Consider the following 24,175-nt stretch of genomic DNA (forward strand, 5'->3'; position numbering starts at 1 on the left):
GCATCTGCAACCCAAGGGAAACCGAGATTTCAGTTTCAGAGAAATGGCAAGTGGAGACATCAATATATAGGCTGCATATCACCACATATCTTATCAAGTCGAAATGGGTTGGAGGGGGGGGGTCTTAAAGATACAGGACACGTATAACAGATAAGTTGAATTCGGCGACAAGGACCCCAAATGGGTAAACGAAGGATTATATAGTATAGTGATAAAAGGGTAAAATGGTACATGAACGTGTATAATGTAAATGTAGAAATATAATATAGATTGATCATCCCCCTCTTCTTCCGCTTCACCTGCGGCGGGAGAACGGAAGACTATCGGATAGGTCGTCCATAAGCTGTGGGAATCGCCAACCCACAATCCCGATGTTGCATCAATATCGCCGTCAATCTTCCTACCTCCTCGTGCATCGACTGTATAGTCTGTTGTAATCGTTCGTTCTCAATCGTCAATCCCTCGACTTTACCTTGCAGTTCGTTCAACCACGCTTTCTTACGTTGACGACATTTGAGAGCGGCTAGGTAAAATACATTTAATCAGCTATGTCATCTATTTGGTATCCAGTGCAGAGAACAGCTTACCCTGCCTATTACGTTCCAAGAAATTCTTCCTCTTATCCTCCTCAGTCTCAGGCTTACCATCATTCCCACCATCATATTTCCCCCCATCGTCATCCGAGTCTCCCGAATCTATGCTCTCCTGCTTGGCAGATTTGGGCGGTGTATTATCCTGAGGTGGAACCGTACCCGTACCAGACAGAGAATTCTTCTTTCCCTTCTTGGCGGGTTTGTTGGCTGATCCAGGTCCAACATCCGATTTCCTCTTCTGTCCAGCTTGAGCTCCGTTCGCTCCCTTTGGACCTCTACCTCTCACTGGCGTACCGCCTCTACCCTCTTCCTCACGCTTCGAGAGTTCCTGGTGTGCCTGGGACAACAAGAATAACCCGTTGGCAGCTTGCGACGCGGCGTTGGCGCTCTGCTGGGCGTAGTCTACATGAGGCATTGGCACAGGAACAGCACCGGGATGAGGCGGTCCCATGGCTGAAGCGAAATACTGTGGACCAGGCTGAGGTCCAGAATTGGCTCGTGCCATCTCACCAAACACGCCGGTGAGCGCTGACAGGGTATTCGGGGTGATGGTCTCTTGCGGTATCTCATTCTGCGAGTTGTTATGAGGTAATCCGTGATGTTGCTGCAAGTGAGGGGGAATGGCCGAAGGGGGTTGTAAGTTATGTCCGTCGCCAGGCATAGGTCCTGGATGACCGTTCGCTGCTGCAGCAGCCGCTACATCGCTACCTTCGGCAAGAGGTGTTGAATTGGTGATACTGTTGAGGAAAGCAGCGGTGTTGGGCGATGGCATGGCGAGAGCACCGAGACCAGGTCCCATGAATGAGTTGTAACCGGCAGGAGTGAAACCAGATCCGGTTCCAGGTGTGAACCCGGTTCTGAAGCCCGTCGACTCGAAAGCTGCGTTACCTTCGTTTGGATGTCCGTTGGGTTCGTTGGATCCTCCAGCACGGGCATGAGCGTTGTTCGGCTGAGGATTGCCGTTTTGTGGTCCAGCGAGCATGGCCGGACTCAGCGGACCGGAGCGGAGGGAGTTGGCGAGCCAAGGGAACTGACTTGGATCGGCTGCTGCTGGACTCGTTAGTGATGACAAAGGTGGCAAGGCGTTATGTCGAGTACTGGTAGCGTCGGTGCCACGAGGAGGGGTTGTTCTGTCTTCAGAGAGGGAAGAGCTAGAGTGATGGGATGATCGAGAGAAAGACTGTTCAAAGGGGTTTGGTTCTTGGTCGAATCGAGATCGGATACCGGAACCAGGTCGGATGGGAGGTCGTTGAGGGTTATCGCCCCCGTTTGATTCGGGATTTGGTGGTGGCCCAAGTGGTTCGCCAACTGCTTTGGGAGATTTGGCTGTAAGAGGTAGGTTGATATGGTTGAAAGGTGTTATGATGGATGTTAATGGCGTCGAGGTGACATCGTCATCGAGGTCGACAATGAGGTCGCAATTGATAAGCGAAGTGAGTGGCAGAGGTACAGGGGAAGCAGGTGTTGAAAACGATGGGACAAAAGTGGTCAGTGGGTCGAGAGGGAAGCATGGCGCAGGGGACAAGAAACCGTCGTGACGTATGATGGAAGGTGGAACAATGGACAAAAGAGAAGGAGAAGCAAAGGTTACTGCGTCAGCGACTTGTTTCATTTGTATTTTTGAGAGAGGGTGATATGATAGAGAAGATGGGGTATATAAGATCAAGAGTGTCTGAACAAGGGTTGGTTAAGTATCCCCTCGAGAGATACTATGATGTATTATCGAGTCGGAAGACATGGTAATCTCCATTGATCTCGTAAGAAGCGACAGTCGCAATGAAAGGAGATCCACTGCTCATGACATGTCTCAAGGCAGTATGAGGGGTGTGATGAATGGAGGGGATATGTTGGTAGTGGTCCAACAGAGAAAGTCGACTCACCATCCCCGTTCTCCCTCTTGACTTCACCCTTTTCTTCCACTGGAGTAGCTTCGGATACTGTCACCTTGGCTACTGGTTTGTCGGTGTTTGCGTTGTCAGCTTTTATGGATGCTGTTGAATTCGGTTTTGAATCTGTTGGTCTGATAGTAGCTGAAGAAGAAGGTGGACGAGAGACTAGAAAGTAGGTAGGTCGTACAGATTAGTTGTCATTTCGGTATATTTACTCAATGATGTCATCGAGGTATCGCGCAAAGTGAAAGTTGATTTTCGAAAATGTTTGTACACTCACTGCTGCCAGAGGATGAATTGGATGGTAAGAGAGGTGGTGCTTGTGCTACAGCTGCCATCTTGTATAGAAGCTATTGCACGTAGATGCTTTTGAGTTGACAAGAAAAAGACAGACCAATGGAGATTGGTAAGCTTATTGTGTGATGTCGGAATGGTATGTAATCTAACACCCTGATATCACCAATACAATGCTATGTATGCTATGCAGGGGATAAGGGGGGTTTCGTTGGTATTTTGTTTTATGATGTATGACTTGAAGCAGAGATGAGATGAGATGGGATCGCAGTCTGAATGAAGATGAAGAGGATGGATGCCCTGGAGATGAGCGATGAGCGATGGAAGGGAGTGGCGAGACATGCAGCAAGAGCAGGATCGAGAATAGCAAGGTGGGATATGAAAGCACGTTAGTCAGTACTCAATTGCAAATTCATATAGCATGGCATATAGAGAGAGGTAGGATAGGTAGACGATTGATGCGGAGTGGTATATTGATGGACCTCGATGATGGATGGTTTTATCCATCCGTCCTTTCCCCTTGTTTGACAAGATGGAACAGTATTTTCTTTTCCATAAACAGTTGTGAAGATGAACAAGTAAGAAACCTTACTCACCTTTTTGATGTGGGTGACGGTGGTCTGCCTATGACCTATGACCTATGACGGGATGTGTCTCGATAGTAGTGAGAGTGAGAGCGTATAGTGGATGATACAGTATACAGTACAAAGTGATATGATGATGAAAATAAAAGAGGAATGACGTCGAGAAAGTGGGATATGACCTCACTGTCACCTACCTGTGCTCTGGCTGTTTTTGCTTAGTCAAGCGAAAATTGCAGAAAAAATAAACAAAAAGAAGAAAATTGCAAATTACCATTATTCTGAAACTCGATTTATTGCATTTTATCCCAATCGCTCCGTGTGCCTGTTGTCCTTCTGACACCGAAAGGCAAGTTGCGCGCCTGACCTTTGCAATCCTAAGCCTCGTGCGCCTTGTTTTACCTCGTGGCATCACGCGAAGTCGAGGTTGAGATAGATGTTGATGCTACGTGTATAGGTGAGAGTCAAAGAAGGTTGGTTAGGTAGGTGGTCATGACTTATACCTAGCAAACCAAACCACATACACCTTCACCTGCTAAGCTACAGCAAAGCACGCAACAATGACAATCGTGAGATATCCCCCCTCCTTACTCGCACATGCTATCCTATAAGCAGAGATCAAAGCTAACATCTCCACCAATCTCACAGTCCAACCTATCCCTCTACACCGTCACCGCCCTCCTCATACTCGATGCAGAGGGTCAAAGGGTCCTCGCGAAATACTACAACCCACCTCATCAGAGCAATCCTTCGAGCGGGATAGTGAATGATCTGGGTGTGGGTGCAGGTGGACCGGGGATGGGAGGGTTGATAAGTCTGAAGGAGCAGAAGGCGTTTGAGAAGAGCGTGTTTGAGAAGATCCGAAGGGGTGGGGGTAAGTGCTTCATTCATTCGCCAACGATATGGAATATATCATCTCTTTCTTCCATGCTTTGTCGTGATGTCCTGACATCATTGTCGTTCATGTGACATTCGATCAAGGACAACACTCCCTTTCTCACAGTGCCATTCAATACGAACAATCACATCCTATCTCCTTCATCCCATAAATCCTATCATGTGTATCCCAGCTAATCACCACAACACAGGCGAAATACATCCCCTCCCCCCACACCTAATCATAACCCGCACCATAGTCGACCTCCACTTCATCATTGTCGGTCCCCTCTCCAGCTCCAACGAACTGATGTTGAATCAGACCCTAAGCGCTTTCACAGATAGCGTCCACCTCTTACTCAGGGGTCAGATCGAGAAGAGGAATGTGTTGGAGGGGTTGGATTTGGTTTTGTTAGCTGCTGATGAGACTGTTGATGACGGGTGAGTTGGTTCAGCTGTACCCGACAATATTTAGTGGGCTGGGTGTAATTGGGGAGTACCGGTGTATGAGCAGTGAACGTTGATGAGGTGCGGAGGAACAACCAGCAAAGACGTTGGGGATCATTTCGAGGGACGGTCGTTGTTGATACGCTAGACATAGCTATGCTAACATTCCTTCGACTTACCCAGGATCATCCTCGAAACGGACGCAGCGGCAATTGCAGCCCGTGTATCACGACCTAAAGCAGATACCACCGATATAGTGATCAACGAGCAAACGTTGATGAACGCTTGTGAGTGGTTCCTCCCTAACCTACTTCCTGCTCGTTCCTCTCTTTCACATCATCAAGTGTCTCTATCTTCACGGTTCATCAACTACTTTTCCTTTCGGACTTGCGATACGACTCTCATGCTGACCCTGACGCGTTACTAGACACCTCGTTCCGAGATAAGGTCTCACAAAGGATCCAGCAATTATAGTGTGCCGGTGTGGACTAAGTTTGGGATGGTAATTCCGGAGAGGATGATAGGATCGCAATGAGACTTGAAGAGAGTGGAGACAGTTGCAGGTGATAGATCACAGGGTAGCTCGTGGTGCGAGCAATGAGCGAGATCATTATTGTATACAACAAGAGTAGAAGCGATTGAAATTCAGTCTATATACCCCTTTATGCAGAAGATATCTTCATTATACGACCTTGCACCACGCAATTCGTCGATGCTCCCATCGGATCCCAGCTCTACTACCAATCAGATGAATGGGCAACTGTATAGCATGATGCATAATGCATGATGAGCGATATTGCATAGGCAGTAATATATAGTATGGTATAACGTATAATACATAGATATCTCCTTCGAAAAGAATCTTTTATCCTATCGATACAGTTTAGAGCTCGATCCCTCCTGATAGTTTGCAGTGAATAGTCCGTATATACAGAGTTAAAAGGGGAAATCAAAACGAAATGAAAGCGAGACCAAGGTGTTTCTTCCTTCCTTCCTACTGTCTCGTCTTGTCTCGTATGTAACTTTCAGACCCTAGATCAAAAACGAAACCACCGCCCCAAAAACCCCCAGCCCCAAGACCCTCTCCATCCCCATCATCTCCATCCTTCCCATCGCCCCCGAGCTGGTAGAGTTTCCGGTATCAGACGCAGCAGCCACCATCACCCCGCTCGCGCTCGCCGAACCTGTTGCCAGTCTATTGCTCCCTGCCGTAGCTGTACCAGTGGCGGTGTTGAGGCTGTTGGTAAGTAATGAAAGTGTGGTAGAAGGGGTGGGGTTGAATGCGGCTGATTGGCCTTGACTTAGGGATTGGAGTGATTCGGTATCGTCTTCGTCTTCGTCAGAGGTGGATGGGTAGAAGGGCGAGATGATCTGATCTTCTTCCGAGGCTGAGCTTGAGAGGGAGGGGGAAGTACCGGTCAGGGTCGTGCTGGGTTCAGAAGCCGAAGCGGAGGGTTGGAACATTATCAGTGAAGTGAGGGTTGATCTGTATACCAGTCACAATGACATCAGCCCTCGTCCCGGTCATCATTCTCATATTAACAAGTAGATAGTTCGGGTAGGCGAACCGCACTCACGTATCCTTCTCACCGGCCACGCTGGTCCCTACAAACCCCGTATCTCCGGTACCGAACGCTCTCTTGATGAAACTTTGGATGTGAGGTGGAGGGTTGATAGGATGTCTTGCAGATTCGGGTTGAGGTTGAGGTTGGGGTTGGGGGAGGGAGAATGCGATGGGGAGGAGCGGGAGGGAGAGGATATAGATGAGTTTCATCGTAATGTGGCTTGTAAATGAGTGTGAGTGTGTGGGATGAATATGAATGTGAGTTAGGTAGGTACCCAGACTCTTTTTTTTGGTATCGAGGGGGATAATGAGTGAATTCGTGTTTGTTACTCTTATAGCGATCGGTACGAAAAGAGAAGGGAGAAGAGGAATGTAAGCGTTGTTATATATCACTGATATCTGAAATGGTTGAGAAAGTAGAAGTCAACATCCCATCGACGATATCAGCACGTCCCTCCTCACCATCACAGTGGTAGTAGCTCAGCACTACACTATACCACCATATTAAACAAACTAGTAAACAAGCAAAGGTATCAATCAAAGGAATCTCAGAACACACTACCTCCTTTAGCATCATTTCGAAACGTCTAATCGAACCTAATATTTACCTAATCGGGGAATTTTTGTCAGTTTCATACGTTGTATGGATCAGGGTGGTACTATAATTTACCCCTTGCCCTTTTCAGCTGGTTTGGATGAAGTGTTTCTTGGCGTGTATCGTTCATTCGTAATATGGCTTAGCTGGGCTATGCAAGTGGTGTTACCAAGACTAGTGGGATGTATGGCAATGGACGATATAAGCATCGACCGTTGTGATAGTGTACAGTCCCATATCAACACGTCTTGGTCTCGCAGCCTGTTGAAGAGCTAGCATATCTACAATAAATGGTAGAGCTCGTAGCTTGAAACTGATGGTTGAGACTAGTATATCATGTCGGCCGCGAAAAGGCAATGCGTGACATTTACAGTGACGACACTATCTTAGCTGGAAGTATTTGTCGAACACCGTAGGCAATCAAGCGCATCCAAGAGGTGCAAAATCAGTCACCACATCCTCCGGCTGAAGATGCGCAGACTGAAGGTATTCAACGATCCACCTATTCCTTGCTCTTGCTCTGATCTCATTGGCGACAATCGTAGAGCCAAGAAGATAGCTAGGAGCTGACCCTCTGGTCGAACGGCGGCTTGACATGAGATGATTCAAATCATTGGTCGTGCTCGATTTCAGGTCGGGATATCACTCACTGAAATAGAGAATAATCTCGCATCATCGATTCGACCTCTCGACATGCACAAGAAAGCTCGCGTACTGAGAATGAAGCCGATACCCCTTCACCCACATGCATTCACCAATCCCTTTAGAGCTCTATCACAAGTTCAACAATCCTCCACCGAAAATAAAAACACCGCGTCGGTCAATCGTCTCAAATCAAGTTCCGCCCATTCCCCCAAGTTCCGGCCGAGTCCCTGAACCTGAACAACCTCCACAGTGAACGACCACTTGACATTCATTTTCATTCTCTTATCTCTCTTCATGATTGCATATATCGCTGGGCTTACTTACTGAGAGGTTTCGCAGGTCGGAATCATACGTATTGCGCAATTTGTTCTTGTGTCAAAAGCATGTGCTCGTTCAGGAGCTTATCAAGTGATGTTTCTGAGAAATTGCAATTGCAAGTCGGTCATATGCGATAGCATCCAGTCTGATAGGTATATAAGTATTGTGAGATGGGATTTTTTTCGTCTTCTTTCTTTCCCTCTGATTTCCAGCACATTCATATCTGACAAAGCATAACATTTACTGTACATACTCATCTTGTCTATACTTAACCTCTTATCGTGATATAGTGATATTTTACACCATATACAACATGTCATCATCCTCCTCCCCCCAATCCTCCTCATCCAACTCCTCACCTACCACCTCCCACTCCTCCCTCCCCAACAGCAGCTCAAAACCCAAAGTACTCCTATTCGGTGATCGATCAGGGACCAAATTTGATGATGAGCTCCGAGAGATCGCCGAAGTGCACTGTCTACCCAGAGTAGGGTATGAGGAGATGGTACCGCTTATTCGGGATGTTGTGAGGACAGAAGGGCCGTTCGTAGCGTTTGGTGTGAGTTTTTCTTATATGCAAGACGAATTTGATATTTTCCATCATGACCTCATCATCTGGTCCCCCCGTCTTTCTCGTCGATTTGAAGAACTAACACGAAGTGATAGCTGACATCTCATGTTCCTGTTAGGGCCTATTTCTCATAACTGACAACTTTCCCGGGAAATGGGATGAAGGATTACTAGGACCCCTCGCACCGCACTGTAAACTCTATGTGGGTCCTGGGGCGGGGTACGATAAGGTCGATGTGGATTGGATAACCAGCACGTGAGTGTATCTCTGTATCGAGCACAGGTGTAGTACTATACTAGCGATGCCTGTACTAAATTATTGTGACTGATGATGGTCTCTGTCAGCGGAGCGATGTACGCCAACTCGCCTACTCAGGTTGGAAAGCGGACCGCGGATGGCGCTTTGATGTTGATTCTGTCAGTTATGAGGGGGTTGACACCGCAGGTGAGTCAAGTACAGCAGCTCCAGTTAAAACCAAGTCAAGCTAATAATCGGGTTATAATAGGATTTGTCAGTGAGAGCGGGTAAATGGCGAGCGAACGTCAGAACATTGGACTGGCGAACGGCGACTGTGAGTATCGAACCGTCTGAAATCAACTCCTCTAAGGGCCTCCTAGAGTCTATACAGTATTGGATGATTCGCTGACAGGCCATTCCCACACTCAGATCGGCATAATAGGCCTCGGCTCAATAGGTACCCAAGTCGCCCACCTCCTGACATCCATCGGCGCCTCATCCATAATCTACCATTCTCGCCGTCCATCCCCCACAGCAAACCCATCATGGGGATATCGTTCCCTCGAAGCTTTATATGCCGAAGCAGACGTGATCGTCTTGACATGCCCCCTGACACAGGAGACAAAAGGTTTGGTATGTACCGAGTCGATAGGAAGGATGAAGGATGGTGTGGTAATTGTGAATGTGAGTAGGGGACAGGTGGTAGTGGAGAGTGATTTGGTGGATGCGCTGGAAAGTGGCAAAGGTATGTTCATGTTCACTGCTCTATACCATGTACAGAACAAGGGGAGGAGAGCTGATGAGTAGAGATGTGGGATGTGATTCAGTGATGAGAGCTGCACTGGACGTATTTGAGAATGAACCGTCTGTCCATCCTGGTCTGATGAGTAATCCGAATGTTGTGAGTTGAAATTACCCTCTTCTCCCACAGCGTCGTGATGTAATGATTGACTCACTCACTGTGTACATCACATTAGACCCTCTCCCCACACGTCGCTCCTGCGCCTGATTCCATGGGCCCACCAATGAACGGCGAGGTCGTGGAGAATATAATTAGATTCATCGAAAGTGGGATGCCGCTGACTCCTGTCAATTTGGATGCACTGGGGGAGAGGGGCTTAGAGGTTGGTGTGAAGCCTTAGGTGTAGGATGGATTACGTTTTGGTGATTGCTTTGTTTGGAAGAGTGAGAATGGTTTTGGTATGGCGGTACGGACTTTGCATAGGTGTTCTGTAGTGTGGTAGTTCGTGATGATCAATGATATGGTACGGTGCTTTTTGTAAATACAGTAATACCTATGCTATGAGAGGGTGATTGAATGTCCATGGAGTATAAGATTCATTTTCGGTCGGGAGCGTACAGTACATTATCGTCTTTATCCTCATCGTGTTCACGGTCGTCTGGTGATTAGGAAACAACAAAGTGACACGAAGCGAAGTGCTACACCAGACCGAGATAGAAGAATCACAATCTAAAGATAGCAACGAAAGCCGTCCGCTCACCCACATACACCGATGATCCCTTGTGTAGAGAGTATCCTCCTCCCGGTCCCGGCTCTATCGACACTCCCTCAATGTCTCTATCGTCTACGTCGTGCTTCCAGTACGTGAAGCTGATTGGAGTGAACCACCCATTCCTAAGTAATATGACGAACAGATGGTGGACATAGGTGACCCGAAGAGATACGGAATCCATTCTGTAGATCAAGTTGAGAGCGTTGAGGGGAGGCGGGAAAGCTACGTACCATACCGATTCCTGCCAGTTGTCGAATTACCATTGGAGGGGGAATGGTGATGCTGGAAGTGGGAATAAAGGGTTGTAGCCAGCTGATGGCTTCTCGAGGTCGAAAAAGGATGTTGTAATTTGGCTTGTGACTAAAATGTATGGTGCTGTGTGAAGAGGTGGAATGGGTGTCGCAGTCATTCTATTCGAGAATCGACCTCAATGATTGCTTCAGTCTTCTCGCCTGTTAATTGGGAAGGGATGTGAAACGAATGATCAGCCGAAGACAGGCGGTCGAAGGCAGTTGATGGGATGCAGAGAGTGTTTGAGGGTGGGGTCAAATCTCCTTCTCATCCCCAAACTATCTATCACCCCACTCAATGAATATTGACAATCCCCCTTTCTCTCTGATGCTGTCAGTCCGCCCCCGCACACCATCCATGATATAGGATCCAATGTCTTATAGCAGCAGAAGATCTCCTCGATAGCGATGACTGTAAACCCAATACGTCCACTGCTAAACTGAGAGGACGATTTCGTCATGATACAATCCCCCATCTGCAGACCTCACTTGTATCCTTCGATTGAGATGCTTTAAAGGACTTACTCTGTACTCACCTACTCATAATGCCACCTCACTTTGCTGTTCCTTTTCACTGACGTATCACTTCGCCCGGCCCGCCGACCCATCCAGTGAACTCGCTTCGCTTCTTTCTCCCCCTTCCAACCTTTTTAGCCGAGTTCTCAACCTACTTTCCCGTTCTCAGGGGGTTTCCAATACCAAGCCATCATCTGACTACTGAACGCGAGCGTGTTACTGACATGGACGAGAAGCGGACACCCCAGAAATAAAGTTTGTCGGCTGGGATTGATGATCATGCTTCGAGAGGGTAGGGGGTGAGACGTCCTTTCGATGCACAACTTGTCGCTCCGTATCTTTCTGGTGAGTGTTTGATGATGAACAGAACATGAGAAGGGTAGGACCGATGGAGCTGTGTTATCTCAATTTGAGATTGGGGTGATGAGTATTCGTACGGTATTTGTAGTTAGTCAAAGAGCATGATAGTTGACTTGAGATATCTCGTGGTGGTTGATCAAAGTGAAAAGATACATGAGCTATCAATACAAGCTATACATATTGTCCATCGCCATCATCAACATAATCAAAGTGGGGAAACCTATCCAGTCAACCATCCTCACCTCGTCAATATCCTGATCTATCGCAGGGAGGGATTCACTCCGATCAAAATGTACTGATCTGCCACTTTTCCCCTCTGCCTCAATACATCAAAGCTAATCAGGGTAATAACATTGTGGCAGATACCAGTTACCATCAATTAATCAATCTATCCTTGTCCCCCTTAAAACACTTGCTCAGGCGGTACCGTTCTTTCTGCTGCCACGTGTCGAGTAGATTGAATATAATACACTGTGTCTTTGGATGGACTCCGAAGTGTATCGTCATTCCCGATGACCTGAGGAGGATCGTTCGGATCGGATGAAATGATGAGCTCGCTATCAGTACAGTGCCGTAAAATGGGAAATGATACGCCGATGTTGACGGGTTAATCCATCAAGATACCGGCCGTATCATTGATAATGATCAGACTCAAATTACTATTTTGTGTACTATATCTCAGAAGGACAGACAGTACTGTATGACGAGTGCCACCTCAACCTCCTTTCGTGTTGTGTGGATAAGCGATACTACACTTATGACCTACCAGATCATTCCTTCCATGCAGTGTCTCTCCGATCTAATTCACTCACCCTCCTTTGATACTTCACGTAACGCATGTATCCTCTCAATTGCCCAACTAGAACTTAGCCGAGATCTACACTACACTCATATACCCTTCAGTTCAGAAGATAATGTGACAGACCTCGTCATGGATGGTCTTGTGGAGAGCAACGTTTCGACAAAAGGAACCGCATTGTGCTGTACCTTTGAGGGTAAAAAGTGTTCTCGTCGAGAAAAACCTCCGATCAAGAAATACAAATTACAAATTACTGATTTTTGCTCTTCTCGTATGCTTAATTGGATCTTCGCCATGATCGCCCCCTCGCCCAGGCATCATGACCTTTTTCCTCCTTGTCGATTGATAGTGTGTTGTAGCAAGCACAAAGGAATCTGTGGTCAAATAGTATGTCGAGGTTCCTTTCATAGCTCTAGGCCTTGAAGAGAGAAGAGCAGACTTACGTGTTGGTAAGGTCGAAATTGTGTATCCTTCTCATATCTGACCTTGTGACTACAACCACAACTACGACACCGTACTCCACTTCTCGCCGAATGTAATGTCCAAAGGGCTCTGTCAAGGTCTAGAAGTCCCAACAACCAGAGGGCGCAAGTTTGTAAAAATGAAACTTTGATTTTGGGGTCACGATTAAACAGGTAGATCTTGACTACCAAAGGGATACATCAACCATTCCTTTGGATTGATGAGGATGACGAGTGACGAAGCGAATAACCATGGCATGAGTCGACCTCTTTCAATGGTTCAAGTAGGAATCCAGAGTCAACGAGACAACTGCGCAACGAGGATACAACAGACAACGTTGTGTGGTACCACAAAGACCCTACTCGATCAATGATCCGTGCCCATCAATCAGGTAAGATAGTCAGAGTAGCATGACCCCATTTTACAATTCGGAACATTCAAACACACAAAAAACACAGCGAATGGAACCGTGTCACCGTACAAATTTATTTTCTGGTTTATAGGTTACTACTGCATATAATCATATATCCAGCTAAAAGGTATAAATACCCCTTCAGAATCGACTCTCAACATCCCACTTCTTCATTCCATTCTCATCTTTCCATCCCCTCACCACCACCACACAAGCATATATAAAAAACAACTCTTGTTCTCTATACCAACTTCCACTCTCGCACCTCACTCTTGTTAATCACTCTTCAAGTTGATTAACAAGTTTATATCACTTTCAATTGATCATCTATAGCCTAACCGGGCTTTCTTTATGATATTGCAATAAGGTTGCCGAGGCGCACTTTATTTTGTACCCATTGATTCGCTAGGAGTGGGCTGAGGACTTCCCCGTAATTGGATTAGCCACTTAGCTGAATCTAAGCATTCACTTCAATTGATCTTTCACTATGGTAAGCCACCCCTCGAACGTTAACAACGCAAACAACAACGAATCGAGCTGGTACCCATCGTCACGATCTACCCTTCGAACTGTTCCCCACAACACCGCAGCCGGTTTAAACGAAGGTCCTCAAAACTTCCACATCTCGCCTACCCGTGCAGGTTTTATCCCCATTCATTCTCTTACCAATAACCAAGTCAGACCTAGACCCAACATCTCCATCGGTACTCCCAATACTATCATCATGGGTCAAGCTCCGTCTCACATCCAAGGTCAAGATCAAGGTTATCCTCAAGGTCCACCCGGATCAGGTAGAAGATCATACCATGTTGATCTTCAATTCGGTAACCCTTCACCTACTACCGCTTCTACCCAAGGTCAAGGCGAGGCTCGAACTCCCACTACCGCTCGAGTCATCCACCCCCCTCCTCAATACTGGTCAACCAACAACGGCACCAACAACTACCAAGGAACAGGTCAGGTAGCCGATATCGTCATTCACATGCCTTCTCCTCCTCCCCCCGCTGACCATCTCCCTTCGATCGGTACCATCACTTTATCAGGCTTCCAAACTGACTACTCAAGGGTCATCGTCGGTGATGATCATCTCAGAAGAGCACCCAACTCCGAAGAGATCAGAGCTACCGTTCAAATGAGGGATAATGAGGAGAACAAGCCTGTTCCTGCCGAGGCGTATATCATCATGAGACCTCACAGAGAGCCTAACAGAGGTTGGAACGATGGTATTGCCGAGGAGATGAGACTGGCCGATGAGTGGTGAGTCTATCTTTTCCTCATGCAATGAACCCTTTTCAAGTATACTACTATGTTTCTTCATACCAATGTCATGACCGTGTGCTAATGTGTACCCGATCATCTAGGACTTATGAGCTTCAACTTATCCAACAACCTACTCGAGGTAAAGCTCTTGGTCTTGGACCACTTCCTAGAGTGAGTTAACTTGAGATCAATCCTGATACATCGATACAGCTGACATCTGTTCACGTGTAGGGCTGGCCTGCTCTCTCTGCCCCTCTCATCGTCCAACTCATCGTCAAAGACCAAAATGGTAGAGTCATCCCTGTCGAGTGAGTTCACTTTTCTTCTCTTTTATTACAACATCATCTTTCTGCATCTCCAACGTACCTGCCTCCTTATTGCACATAAGCTAAGCAGCTATCTTCCCCCGTAGCCACCCCATCCTCAACCGAAAGCTCGTTCACACCAGCATGACCGTCGATCTCGTCTCTGAAGATGGTAAACAATCTCGATCCTTCATGCGAGTCAGACCTGCCGTCCATGATCCTTGTGAGTTTATCATTTACTTCGATCTAATGTCATACATACTGATACGTTTGACTTAACCTAGCCAAACCGCCCAGTCCTACCGCACACACCCCAATCGATCCAGAAGTTTTCAACCGAACTCAACGAAACCTCCTCGGCTCTCTTCATCGATCTGCCAGTACATACGTCCTCGATGGCAAGAAAGGGATTTACTTCCTCTTCACAGAGCTTGTAAGTTGACCATTGCATCCATAACGGAGCGAATAGCTTACTGACTATTATCGATATAGGTCGTCAGAAACGTTGGTAGATTCGCTTTGAGAGTTTCCTTACTCGATCTCGCTGGGTGAGTGCAGTTTCGTCCTCTCCACACCTCATAGACCATAATGCTGATCCTATAATGGCCCCTCAGCCCTACTCATATTGGTACTTCTATCGGTATCACCAAGACAATCAGCAGTGCTCTCACTCATCCTTTCACTGTTTAGTAAGTCGAAGCTTGCCCTGGGATAGAGGACCCTAACTGACTCTTCACTTTTCCACTCAGCCACGGTACCGAATTTCCCGGCGCTCTCCCCGTTACCGACCTGTCTATGAAATTCACCAGACAAGGCGAACGTAACTTGGGCGTGAGTCAACTTTGTCGCATACATACTCATTCCACACCTGTTGTGCTATCACACCTATGTCTAGTTGTGACTTGAGCTAATATACTTGGGATGGTAAAAGCGACGAATCCGATCCGATAATAATGGACTTTCCTCCGAAGACGACATGATGGTTCACGCAAGCCACTCACCTGAAGTTGAAGTTGAGCCCCGACCTCAATCCCAAGCTGGTACCCAAGCTCAAGCTCAAGGTCAAAGCAACTTCGCTGCTGGTCATGTTTCCAACCCAGTCGCTTCTTCCTCTCCTTCTCAAGGTCAAGGTCGAGACTACCCCACCGCGGGATGGACCGAGCAAATCATCCGTGTCCTCCCTCAAGGATCTTATATCCGAAGAGTCCGACCCGACCCTTCTCGACCTCCCAGACAAGGTGAAGAAGGGGAAGAAAGGGGAAACGAAGGTTTCGAGCGATCTCATCTTTAGAGATGATTTCAGCTCAACCTTTATACATTGTTATCAAGGTTCAGGTGTGGATCGGATCAGTTGAGTAAGATCGAGTTTGGTTTGGTTTGGTTCGGTTTAAACTGGTCGGGATTGTAAAGTGCCTTCTAGGTCTTTCATCTTGGGAGATTGAATAGGGATATATCATTGCTCTACGTAGCTGGGCTGGTTTGGAATTGGATCGAATGGTTTTACGAAAATGACTTAAGAATGGTGGATTGGAAGGAATGGTTGGTGGAAAACTGAAAAAGGACGAAAAAAAGGATGAAAACTGACTTCTTGCTTGTAAGAAGGGAAAAGGGAAAAAACACATAAATATCTTTGTATACGATTGAAAAATTATGCATTGTTTACGACTGGATAAACTGTTTGATCTGATCTTGATGCAATTTGAATCTGTTCGTTCACTTACATATCATCCATTATTCATCCTAATGCGTTCAAGCCTACTTTGTACCTCGCATACAACAATCACTCCAAGAAGTCAGGCGAGTCAGTATAGTATATGCACGCATTGGATTCGCTCTCGCACATCGCCTTCACCGTTGACAAGTAGCAGTCGGTGGGCTATATAGATCAGGCTGTAAATCGAGATTTAGTTCAAGCCACATACCAAGAAGTCAGGACTGTCGTATCGTGTCAGTATGTCGCTCGATCAGAAAAGTGAAAGGGTATATCATAATGCATCGGTCATTCACTTCTTTACACAATCGCACGTCTATCAACAACATCGCCATCACCATCGTTATCGATTATACCACCCCTCTGCCCAACTCATAGTTCCGGTCCCCTCATATACCAACCAACCATCACCTGCAGCGCAAAGTAGAGGCAAAGACTTCTAAAACGTCTAGTAACCTACAAATACATCAACGTCAGTCTCAATCAGCCATCTGTTCACTAAAGGACAAAGACAAAGGCATCACTCACTTCTACCAAACATGGTCCAAGATTTGGCCTTCTCGCCACACTGGATACATTTCTGATTCTCCCCCTCTGGGAACTTCCCGAATCGATCTTGGTCGAATGGGATACAAAGGGATTTGGCACCTGCCGAGGGGGCTTTGTTGTCCTCTGCTTGACCTTTGGTGGCTCTGTGATGAGAATGGACATCGTCAGTATCACTCTGTCTCATCGCATGAAACAGACACGATATGGTATCAGGTAAAACAATCACACAATCGAATAGACAATTGATCGTCTTATCCAATCATGACCAACACATCACTCACTGGCTCTTACTTCTCTCCTTGATATCATCCTCACACTGACTACCTTCACACCAAGGCAACACCAAGATATTCTTAGCATCGAGCGTGGGGACCACATCGTCCCAGTTGGTGACCGGGATAAGACACGAATCGAACTTCTCCTGAGCCTTGTCCAACATGGATTTCTGGATTTCGTCGAGGTATGATCGAACGGTATTTCCGATATCGGACAGGGGCATGGGTGACTTGTGGTTGTCGTATCGTCGAACGGCGAGGGTGGTGTTGGCTGCAATATCTCGGGGACCGAGTTCGAGTCGGAGGGGCACTCCCTGTGGATAGTAGGATGGTTAGCTGGGGTATCGTGGATATGGAGAGTGTATGAGTGAAGTGGGATGAAGAGGCGAGAAAGGGTGGATGTAGGCGGAGATGAAGATGTCTTGCGAAAATGGGGAGAAGATGTGGAAACAAAAAGCAGCCTCAGAGCCAGGTCGGACCTCACTCACCCGCATCTCCCAGTCGTTAAACTTCCACCCAGGGGTATAACCCTCTCTCAGATCGGCCTTTGCCCTAATTCCAACCTTGACCAACTCCCTCTCCAAATTCAAACAAGCATCGTAGATACCCTGATTTTTGCCCTCTCCCTTGGACAATCCCACAGGAACCACGACAACCTGTTGTAATGCCACTCGAGGGGGGAGCACCAATCCCTGATCATCTCCATGAACCATGACCATCACACCCAATGATCGAGTAGACAATCCCCAAGAGTTCTGGTAAGCCAACAGTCTCCCTTCATCCTTGTTGGGAGATTCCACGGAGATATCAAACATCTTGGAGAAGTTTTGACCGAGGTGATGGGACGTGGCTCCCTGAATACCTCTTCCGGTAGTTGGGATGAATCCCTCGACAGTCGTGGTGTAGTCCCCTCCGGCGAATTTCTCGTTCTCGGATTTCTTACCTGGAATGACGGGGACGGCGAGCAGGTCGGTATATACCTTTCGGTAGAGGTCGAGAATGTCCATGACTTCTTTGGCGGCTTCGGCTTTGGTCAGGAATGCGGTGTGGCCTTCTTGCCATAAGAATTCTCGGGTTCGCAGGAATGGTTCTGCGGTGAAGGATTAGCGGATGATAGATGAGAGATATTGGGATGCACCTACGAGGGTTCTTGAATTCCCATCGGACGACAGAGTTCCATTGGTTCAGTTTGAGAGGAAGGTCTCGGTGAGAGTTGATCCATTTGGCGTAGTCTGCGGGCATCTCGTCAGCTTGTTCCGAGTACCGGTGTAAGTGGGGTAGAGAAACCTACAAGGGTACATGACGGTCTCGGAGGTGGGTCTGATAGCAATCGGTTCTTCGAGTTCGGATTTACCACTATGTAATCGGACAGAGTCGTCAGCTTAGCAAGTAAAGGAGGATTGAGATATATCGCCGACTCACGCTCGAGTTACCCAAGCTACCTCAGGAGCGAATCCCTCGATGTGATCTTTCTCCTTCTCGAGACGAGCGTTGGAAACGAACATGGGGAAATAACAATCTTGCACACCGAGCTTCTTGATCTCGTCATCGAACCAGGCTAAGTCGCACATATCATCAGCTTGGTTAATTTGCAGTATTAGCAAAGGATGAGCTTGACTCACTTTGGATGGTTTGCCAGATGGAGTATGACCATGGTCTGAGGATGTAACAACCTGAGATGTCATAGTAGTCGAGCATCTGACCTTTGATGAGGACCTGTGATTGGGTAGCAGACTGATCAGCTTCTGAGCTCTTCTAGGGACGGCGTGGTCTCGTCAGCTACTCACATCGGTGTACCATCCTGGGAAATCCTCTTCCTTCTTGTACTTGATAGCCATGTTGTACTTCTCGTCGTCTTCCTGAGCAGCAGCAGGTTTAACCTCGGCTTTGGCACTGTGACATAGCTCCTGAAGTCAGCTCATCATCTTACACATAGGTGTTGACCCGAAAAATGCGAGTTACTTACGCAGGTTTAGCAGTAGGGGCAGAAGGAGCGGGAGTAGCAGCCTTCAATTCCGCGAAATCGACCAATCTAACCGCGTTATCCTTGGATATACTATCAAAGTAGGACTTGATATCTTGGCCCTTCAACAGGATCGTAGTGTTCGAGGCAGTAAGGTGCAAAGCATGTTGGTCCTGGGATTGAGCGAGGGATTGATCCAAGATCAAATGGATGTTCTCGTCAATGGTCGGATTGGCAGGGAGGGCCAAAGCGGAGACATCGTCCTTTGACCCAGCAGAGGGGAAAACCTGCTTGATCAAGTCTTCAGAAGCTAATCTCAGTTCCTTCAATTCCAACAGCTTGCCAATCGCTCCAGAGGAAGTTTCCGTAGATTCTTTGGCGAGTACGAGTACAGGAGTGGGAGTAGCGGTCTTAGCTGTTTTAGGCTTGAAGAGGAGGGTCTTGGTCAATCCCACTGAGGAGAGATTGGGAGCTGTGGTGGAGAGTTCTGCCGACCATTCTGCTGAGCCTTTGACGGGGGAGTGGGAGATGATTTCGGGATGGGTGATTTGAAGTTGCTTGAGTCGGTCAAGGATGAGGGAGTCGGTCACTGGGGAGGACATGTTGGATAAGGTTCTTGTGATGATTTTTCGTGTTGGGTGGAGTGATATTGCCTTTAAGATGTGAGATGGGAATAAAGGCATGTATCGATGAGGAAGGGAGGGGGGGGAGTGGTGCAGTGTATTATATATTGTTTTTATAGTAGTGAAATTGAATAAAATGAAAGTGGGAATAGGAGTGGATCAATGCAAAGATACGACTAGAGCCTGTTTTTTTTGGTTGGTTGATATCATTACGTAACCAACCCCAGAGCCGATAAGAATGTAACCTACTTGACTTCTACCCGGACCGAACAAAGAGAAAAAGCTCACTCATCGAGGTCATCATCATCTTGTGTCTTGTTACTATCCTATATACTAAGCATATCAAGGAAGAGATATTCCAGTGACAAGGACAACAGGAGCAATGTCATTCAACACACTTCGAACCGGTTTGTTCCGTCAGACAACAGCAAGCGCCAGGACCACGCCGTTCCCACGATCCATTCACTATTCCTTCCCCCGATCCACTTCCAACTCCACTTCATCAACAGCTACCCACCATGCACACCAGCATGCGCATGCACATGCGAATCAGCCACCGAGGAATGGGAAGAAGCCTAGTCCGCATATGGTGTGGTACAGGGAGATAGTTCCTGGTGAGTCTGCTATGCTGCTGAGGTATAAGAGAGAGAATGCTAATTATCGTTCATATATCTGCTACCATCTGCCATTTAACTCAACTTCCAATATGGCTGAAATAACTATGCACGATAACTATACCTCTCACCATCAATAATCGTAACTTTAATACCCACCCCTTGATATTCATAACAAACCATCCCCTCACCTGCTTCCCCCTTCACCCTATAATACAACACGATACAAACCAATACCTATATGTGCAAATTCTCGCCCACCCACCCGCCCACCCGCCACAGCAATGATCCCAATATTCCTAATATCCACCACCCTCTTCCTCTCCCTCTCCCTCATCCGAACCCACCTCTCCCACTCCAAATCACTTAGCGAATCCAACAGCAAGATCGAAGAGCTGGAATTCCAGTTAAGTCAACTACGAATGGAGCAGAAACGACAGAGGGTGAGGGAGAAGAGGGAGAGGGAGAGGATATTGCCTTTGGTTGTTGAGAGGGTGCTGCAGAGGGTTGGGGTGGTTGGTGGAGAGGATGAAGGTGTAGAAGAGGAGATTAAGGAGTTGCCTAGGTTGTTGTGAGGGTATGTTTCTGACATGAAGGGGTGTGAGGAGAGGGTTCAGTCTGCGAACATGTGAAGAGAAGGATGATGGGATGGAATCACCCTGAATCAGATTGATTGTTGAGATGAAAACGAGGTTATCTAGGAACTTGCGCGAGAAATGAAGGCAGATGGAACGATGTCATATAATGTATCATATAATTTTTGTTTTTCGTCAGCGAAAATGCAACATACGTTCTTTATCGCCTTTGAACACTATCTACCTCTCCTGATAAGGAGTCACCCAACATCGATGAACTGCAACATTAACCGCTTTCATCGCAAAGATCAACGTAAATTTTACTTCCCACATATCACCCATTATGATCTCATACCTCTAAATACAAATATACAACATCCCGTCCATCCCATTCCCTCTTCCCGACTCCAATCTCGTCACACATCTCATCATAAATTTACGGCTTGGCAGGCGCAACCTCCCCACACTCAGGACAAGTCCTCCACTCCTCGTCGTTCATCCACCTCTCAATGACAGGTTTCAACTGCGTATCCAGATCTGAACAGTGGAACGTCACTTCTCGGATCTGGACGAGGGTGTCGCTGTGGGTGGGGGAGGGACAGTACCATCTCATTGTGTCTGCATGATCGAATCAGCATTGAGCAGATGGTAGGATATGGTCATGGAGTAGCGATCGAGGATGACGGGTATTCAAGCGCTCAGATCATTTGGACTCACCGATCGCATCTCCCGGTCTGACCATCTCAAGTACCACGCCGATGGTGTCTGCCACCCTTCTAGGTGAGTGGGGAGTGTTGGCTATAACCATTCAGATGGGAATATCAGCGATAGGACCAATGAGTCAATTGACTTCGTACCCCTCTCACCCACCCTCACCCCTCTCATTCATCCGACGAAACGATAACCCCTTGTCACCTCGTAGCTCCCGACAAACGTTTAGTAAGAGAAATCAAACGCACCAGGCAATAAGAACATCTCTCCCTCTCCAATCGTAATATCCCTAATCTTCCCCTCATCCACCACCTTGAGCGTCATACCCCCCTTGTACTGGTAAAACCACTCTTCCGTCGTGTTCACATGGAAATCCACTCGGGTATTGGGCCCACCAACGATCATGACGATGAAGTTGGAGCCTTTGTACATGCATTTGTTGCCTATCACAACATCGGGATGATCAGCGAAACAGGACTTATGGGTCTTAGATTGTAGAGCCTAGCTGGTCTGACGTAGGTAACTATTGAGGAGATGCATGCCATCGATCAAAGAGATCATGACAATAATAGAACAGATGTTTGTGGTACTTGATACTTCGGAGTGACGGTATACTATACTCACCCACTGGAGGTTTCAACAAATGATTATTCTCTTCCAACCATTTCGGAAAGTTGATAGCGGGGGGTAACATCGTGTTGATTATCTCCTTCTTTTCGGGATGGTGGTAATGGTTGATCTGAACTTTTGAATGTGTGTTTTCAGTGATTGACAACTTCAGCCTGTCCTCTTACTTCGTCTGTGATGCTGTTAGTAGATGGATATACAGCTGAATATAGGTAATACTTTGATCGATGACTAAGTTAACTCGATAATAAATAGCAACATTCGTCGTCTGTATTTCTTGAATTCACCTCCACTTTGATATTCCGGTAAGATCCGATGGAACCAATCAATTTAAAAATATGCTTGCATACATGCTATGTATGAATATTCAGCCCAAGATACCCTCACAAGCTTTAGCATGGATGAGACCCGCAAGAAATGCAGGAAAGGTTATTGTGTACGTAGACCTTGCCGTGCAGCAGTCTATCTACAAATCTGTCCATCTCCTCCCTCTTTAGGCCGACATTTGGACAGAAAGATGGATTGGCTTCCGCATCCGCAGACACAACCCCAGTGTCATGACAGAGCAAGACCTTTGTAATAGAAATTATAATTTACATACATGAATATGGAGTCCACGAAATCAGCGAATATTTGGAAAAGAAAAAATCATAGACACCCTAGATCCCTCAACGATCTATCCCCTAGAACATCGTATCTTCATCTCTCAGGAACTCTCCTACGTCCGCTTGGTGGAATACTATTATACCTGTTGGATCTAATTTACGAGTATCGATAGTCGAACGAGCTGTTACCCCGAAGCCCTGTAGAAGTAGCAAGCAAGGGTGTTAGCGATATCCTCGTTGTGGAGCAGTAATCGATGTCCGATTTCAACATATCTCGTCCCGTTATGTTTCCCTTATCTATCAAGTGTGGAGATTTTGAATTGACTCACCAAAGGCACATCAGCCATGTTGTACACCACCACACCCTGATGCTCGGGGGTGTCCTCCGTTATCCTTCCCAAATGGGCTTTAGCTACGTGGTTACCGTAGAGGAATGGTAATTCTCCCGAAGGTTTGATCCAGACCTAGCGGAGTAAAGCAACAGACCATTAGCCAGTGTCGTATGTAGGGAGATCACACTTGGGCCGTGCAGTAAAGCCTTTGGGAAAGAAAGAGGACAAGGGAAGGGGAGGGGAAGGGGAGAGGCAGGGGAGAGGCAGGGGAGAGGCAGGGGAGAGGCAGGGGAGAGGCAGGGGAGAGGCAGGGGAGAGGCAGGGGAGAGGCAGGAGAGGGGAAGGGGGGAGTTAACGTAGAGACATTTCCCGCATGGCTTTTCCCATGTCCGCTAGACTCTCCTTACTCCCCCAAAGACTTGTACGCTCCCGTACATGGGGTTTTAAACTAATCTGACTCACCTTGTACTTTGCATACTTTGCCAACCAGTCCAAACACGTTATACCCAACTTGAACTTGCCCGTTTTCGAGAATTTCCCGAAACATGTTCCCAGAGATATCAAGTTCGGTCGAGCAACGGAGGTGGCGTAGTGCAGCATTGGGAGGGGGAGGTAGTATACTCTGTGAAAGAAGGTCCCCATACGTCAGCTTTAATGGCTTGAACACAAATGTCTTCATCGTTTGAAACAGAGTTGAGCAGAATCTATTGTACCAGCATCTCCCTTGGCTATGCAGACTCCGTCTCACATATCGCTCAGAGGAGAGTCGGTGAGTCAGAACACCTACCTATCCTTATGCAGCCTAAAGCAGTACGCATCATCCTCATCTCTATCTATCAGATGAACCAGATTCTTCCCTATGTAATTTGCGAGTTCTGATAGCACACACAATATTTAGCTACACACCTTCTTTGAGGAGGGACAGAAGGAAGCAAAGCTCACTCTCGAAAACTGCTTTTGTCTCTTCCTCTGTCAATGGTCTCATCTTGATTTGATTGTATGATTCTTGGGAATTGATTATAAGATGTTATATTGCTATGATATACAATTATCAGACATGAG

At 47.0% G+C, this 24,175-nt stretch overlaps 10 protein-coding genes across 10 annotated transcripts; 4 read left to right on the plus strand and 6 right to left on the minus strand.

Moving 5' to 3' along the window:
- Positions 1–320: 320 nt before the first annotated feature.
- On the minus strand, positions 321–2,205 carry I302_104736 (uncharacterized protein; the record flags this gene model as incomplete). The annotated part of the gene is made up of 2 exons (XM_019195761.2): positions 321–523; positions 588–2,205. The coding sequence occupies 2 exons, from the start codon at positions 2,203–2,205 to the stop codon at positions 321–323; spliced, it is 1,821 nt and encodes a 606-aa protein (XP_019042584.2).
- Positions 2,206–2,255: 50 nt separating this feature from the next.
- I302_104737 (uncharacterized protein) lies at positions 2,256–2,820 on the minus strand (the record flags this gene model as incomplete). Its single annotated transcript, XM_065869937.1, has 3 exons — positions 2,256–2,302; positions 2,474–2,647; positions 2,763–2,820. 3 exons carry the CDS (start codon positions 2,818–2,820, stop codon positions 2,256–2,258), a joined length of 279 nt encoding a protein of 92 aa, XP_065726009.1.
- Positions 2,821–3,917: 1,097 nt separating this feature from the next.
- Positions 3,918–5,154, plus strand: I302_104738 (uncharacterized protein; the record flags this gene model as incomplete). Its single annotated transcript, XM_019195760.1, has 5 exons — positions 3,918–3,926; positions 4,006–4,231; positions 4,446–4,674; positions 4,864–4,967; positions 5,108–5,154. 5 exons carry the CDS (start codon positions 3,918–3,920, stop codon positions 5,152–5,154), a joined length of 615 nt encoding a protein of 204 aa, XP_019042583.1.
- Positions 5,155–5,712: 558 nt separating this feature from the next.
- Positions 5,713–6,454, minus strand: I302_104739 (uncharacterized protein; the record flags this gene model as incomplete). The annotated part of the gene is made up of 2 exons (XM_019195759.1): positions 5,713–6,166; positions 6,258–6,454. The coding sequence occupies 2 exons, from the start codon at positions 6,452–6,454 to the stop codon at positions 5,713–5,715; spliced, it is 651 nt and encodes a 216-aa protein (XP_019042582.1).
- A 1,661-nt stretch (positions 6,455–8,115) lies between these two features.
- Positions 8,116–9,752, plus strand: I302_104740 (uncharacterized protein; the record flags this gene model as incomplete). The annotated part of the gene is made up of 7 exons (XM_019195758.1): positions 8,116–8,361; positions 8,492–8,628; positions 8,718–8,817; positions 8,879–8,944; positions 9,040–9,355; positions 9,438–9,511; positions 9,588–9,752. 7 exons carry the CDS (start codon positions 8,116–8,118, stop codon positions 9,750–9,752), a joined length of 1,104 nt encoding a protein of 367 aa, XP_019042581.1.
- A 3,698-nt stretch (positions 9,753–13,450) lies between these two features.
- Positions 13,451–15,819, plus strand: I302_104741 (uncharacterized protein; the record flags this gene model as incomplete). Its single annotated transcript, XM_019195757.1, has 9 exons — positions 13,451–14,220; positions 14,325–14,394; positions 14,455–14,531; positions 14,636–14,751; positions 14,813–14,961; positions 15,021–15,076; positions 15,143–15,217; positions 15,278–15,359; positions 15,460–15,819. 9 exons carry the CDS (start codon positions 13,451–13,453, stop codon positions 15,817–15,819), a joined length of 1,755 nt encoding a protein of 584 aa, XP_019042580.1.
- Positions 15,820–16,582: 763 nt separating this feature from the next.
- I302_104742 (proline-tRNA ligase) lies at positions 16,583–19,628 on the minus strand (the record flags this gene model as incomplete). Its single annotated transcript, XM_019195756.1, has 10 exons — positions 16,583–16,650; positions 16,768–16,931; positions 17,070–17,377; positions 17,552–18,153; positions 18,206–18,295; positions 18,355–18,419; positions 18,486–18,621; positions 18,686–18,779; positions 18,851–18,956; positions 19,030–19,628. The coding sequence occupies 10 exons, from the start codon at positions 19,626–19,628 to the stop codon at positions 16,583–16,585; spliced, it is 2,232 nt and encodes a 743-aa protein (XP_019042579.1).
- Positions 19,629–20,031: 403 nt separating this feature from the next.
- I302_104743 (uncharacterized protein) lies at positions 20,032–20,838 on the plus strand (the record flags this gene model as incomplete). The annotated part of the gene is made up of 2 exons (XM_019195755.1): positions 20,032–20,263; positions 20,546–20,838. The coding sequence occupies 2 exons, from the start codon at positions 20,032–20,034 to the stop codon at positions 20,836–20,838; spliced, it is 525 nt and encodes a 174-aa protein (XP_019042578.1).
- A 436-nt stretch (positions 20,839–21,274) lies between these two features.
- Positions 21,275–22,243, minus strand: I302_104744 (3-hydroxyanthranilate 3,4-dioxygenase; the record flags this gene model as incomplete). Its single annotated transcript, XM_019195754.1, has 4 exons — positions 21,275–21,456; positions 21,556–21,636; positions 21,798–21,992; positions 22,174–22,243. The coding sequence occupies 4 exons, from the start codon at positions 22,241–22,243 to the stop codon at positions 21,275–21,277; spliced, it is 528 nt and encodes a 175-aa protein (XP_019042577.1).
- Positions 22,244–22,859: 616 nt separating this feature from the next.
- On the minus strand, positions 22,860–24,098 carry I302_104745 (60S ribosome subunit biogenesis protein nip7; the record flags this gene model as incomplete). Its single annotated transcript, XM_019195753.1, has 5 exons — positions 22,860–22,979; positions 23,111–23,245; positions 23,576–23,735; positions 23,901–23,988; positions 24,056–24,098. The coding sequence occupies 5 exons, from the start codon at positions 24,096–24,098 to the stop codon at positions 22,860–22,862; spliced, it is 546 nt and encodes a 181-aa protein (XP_019042576.1).
- Positions 24,099–24,175: the final 77 nt, after the last annotated feature.

Source organism: Kwoniella bestiolae, chromosome 3, assembly GCF_000512585.2.
Source record: "Kwoniella bestiolae CBS 10118 chromosome 3, complete sequence".
NCBI classification, from domain to species: Eukaryota; Fungi; Basidiomycota; class Tremellomycetes; order Tremellales; family Cryptococcaceae; genus Kwoniella; species Kwoniella bestiolae.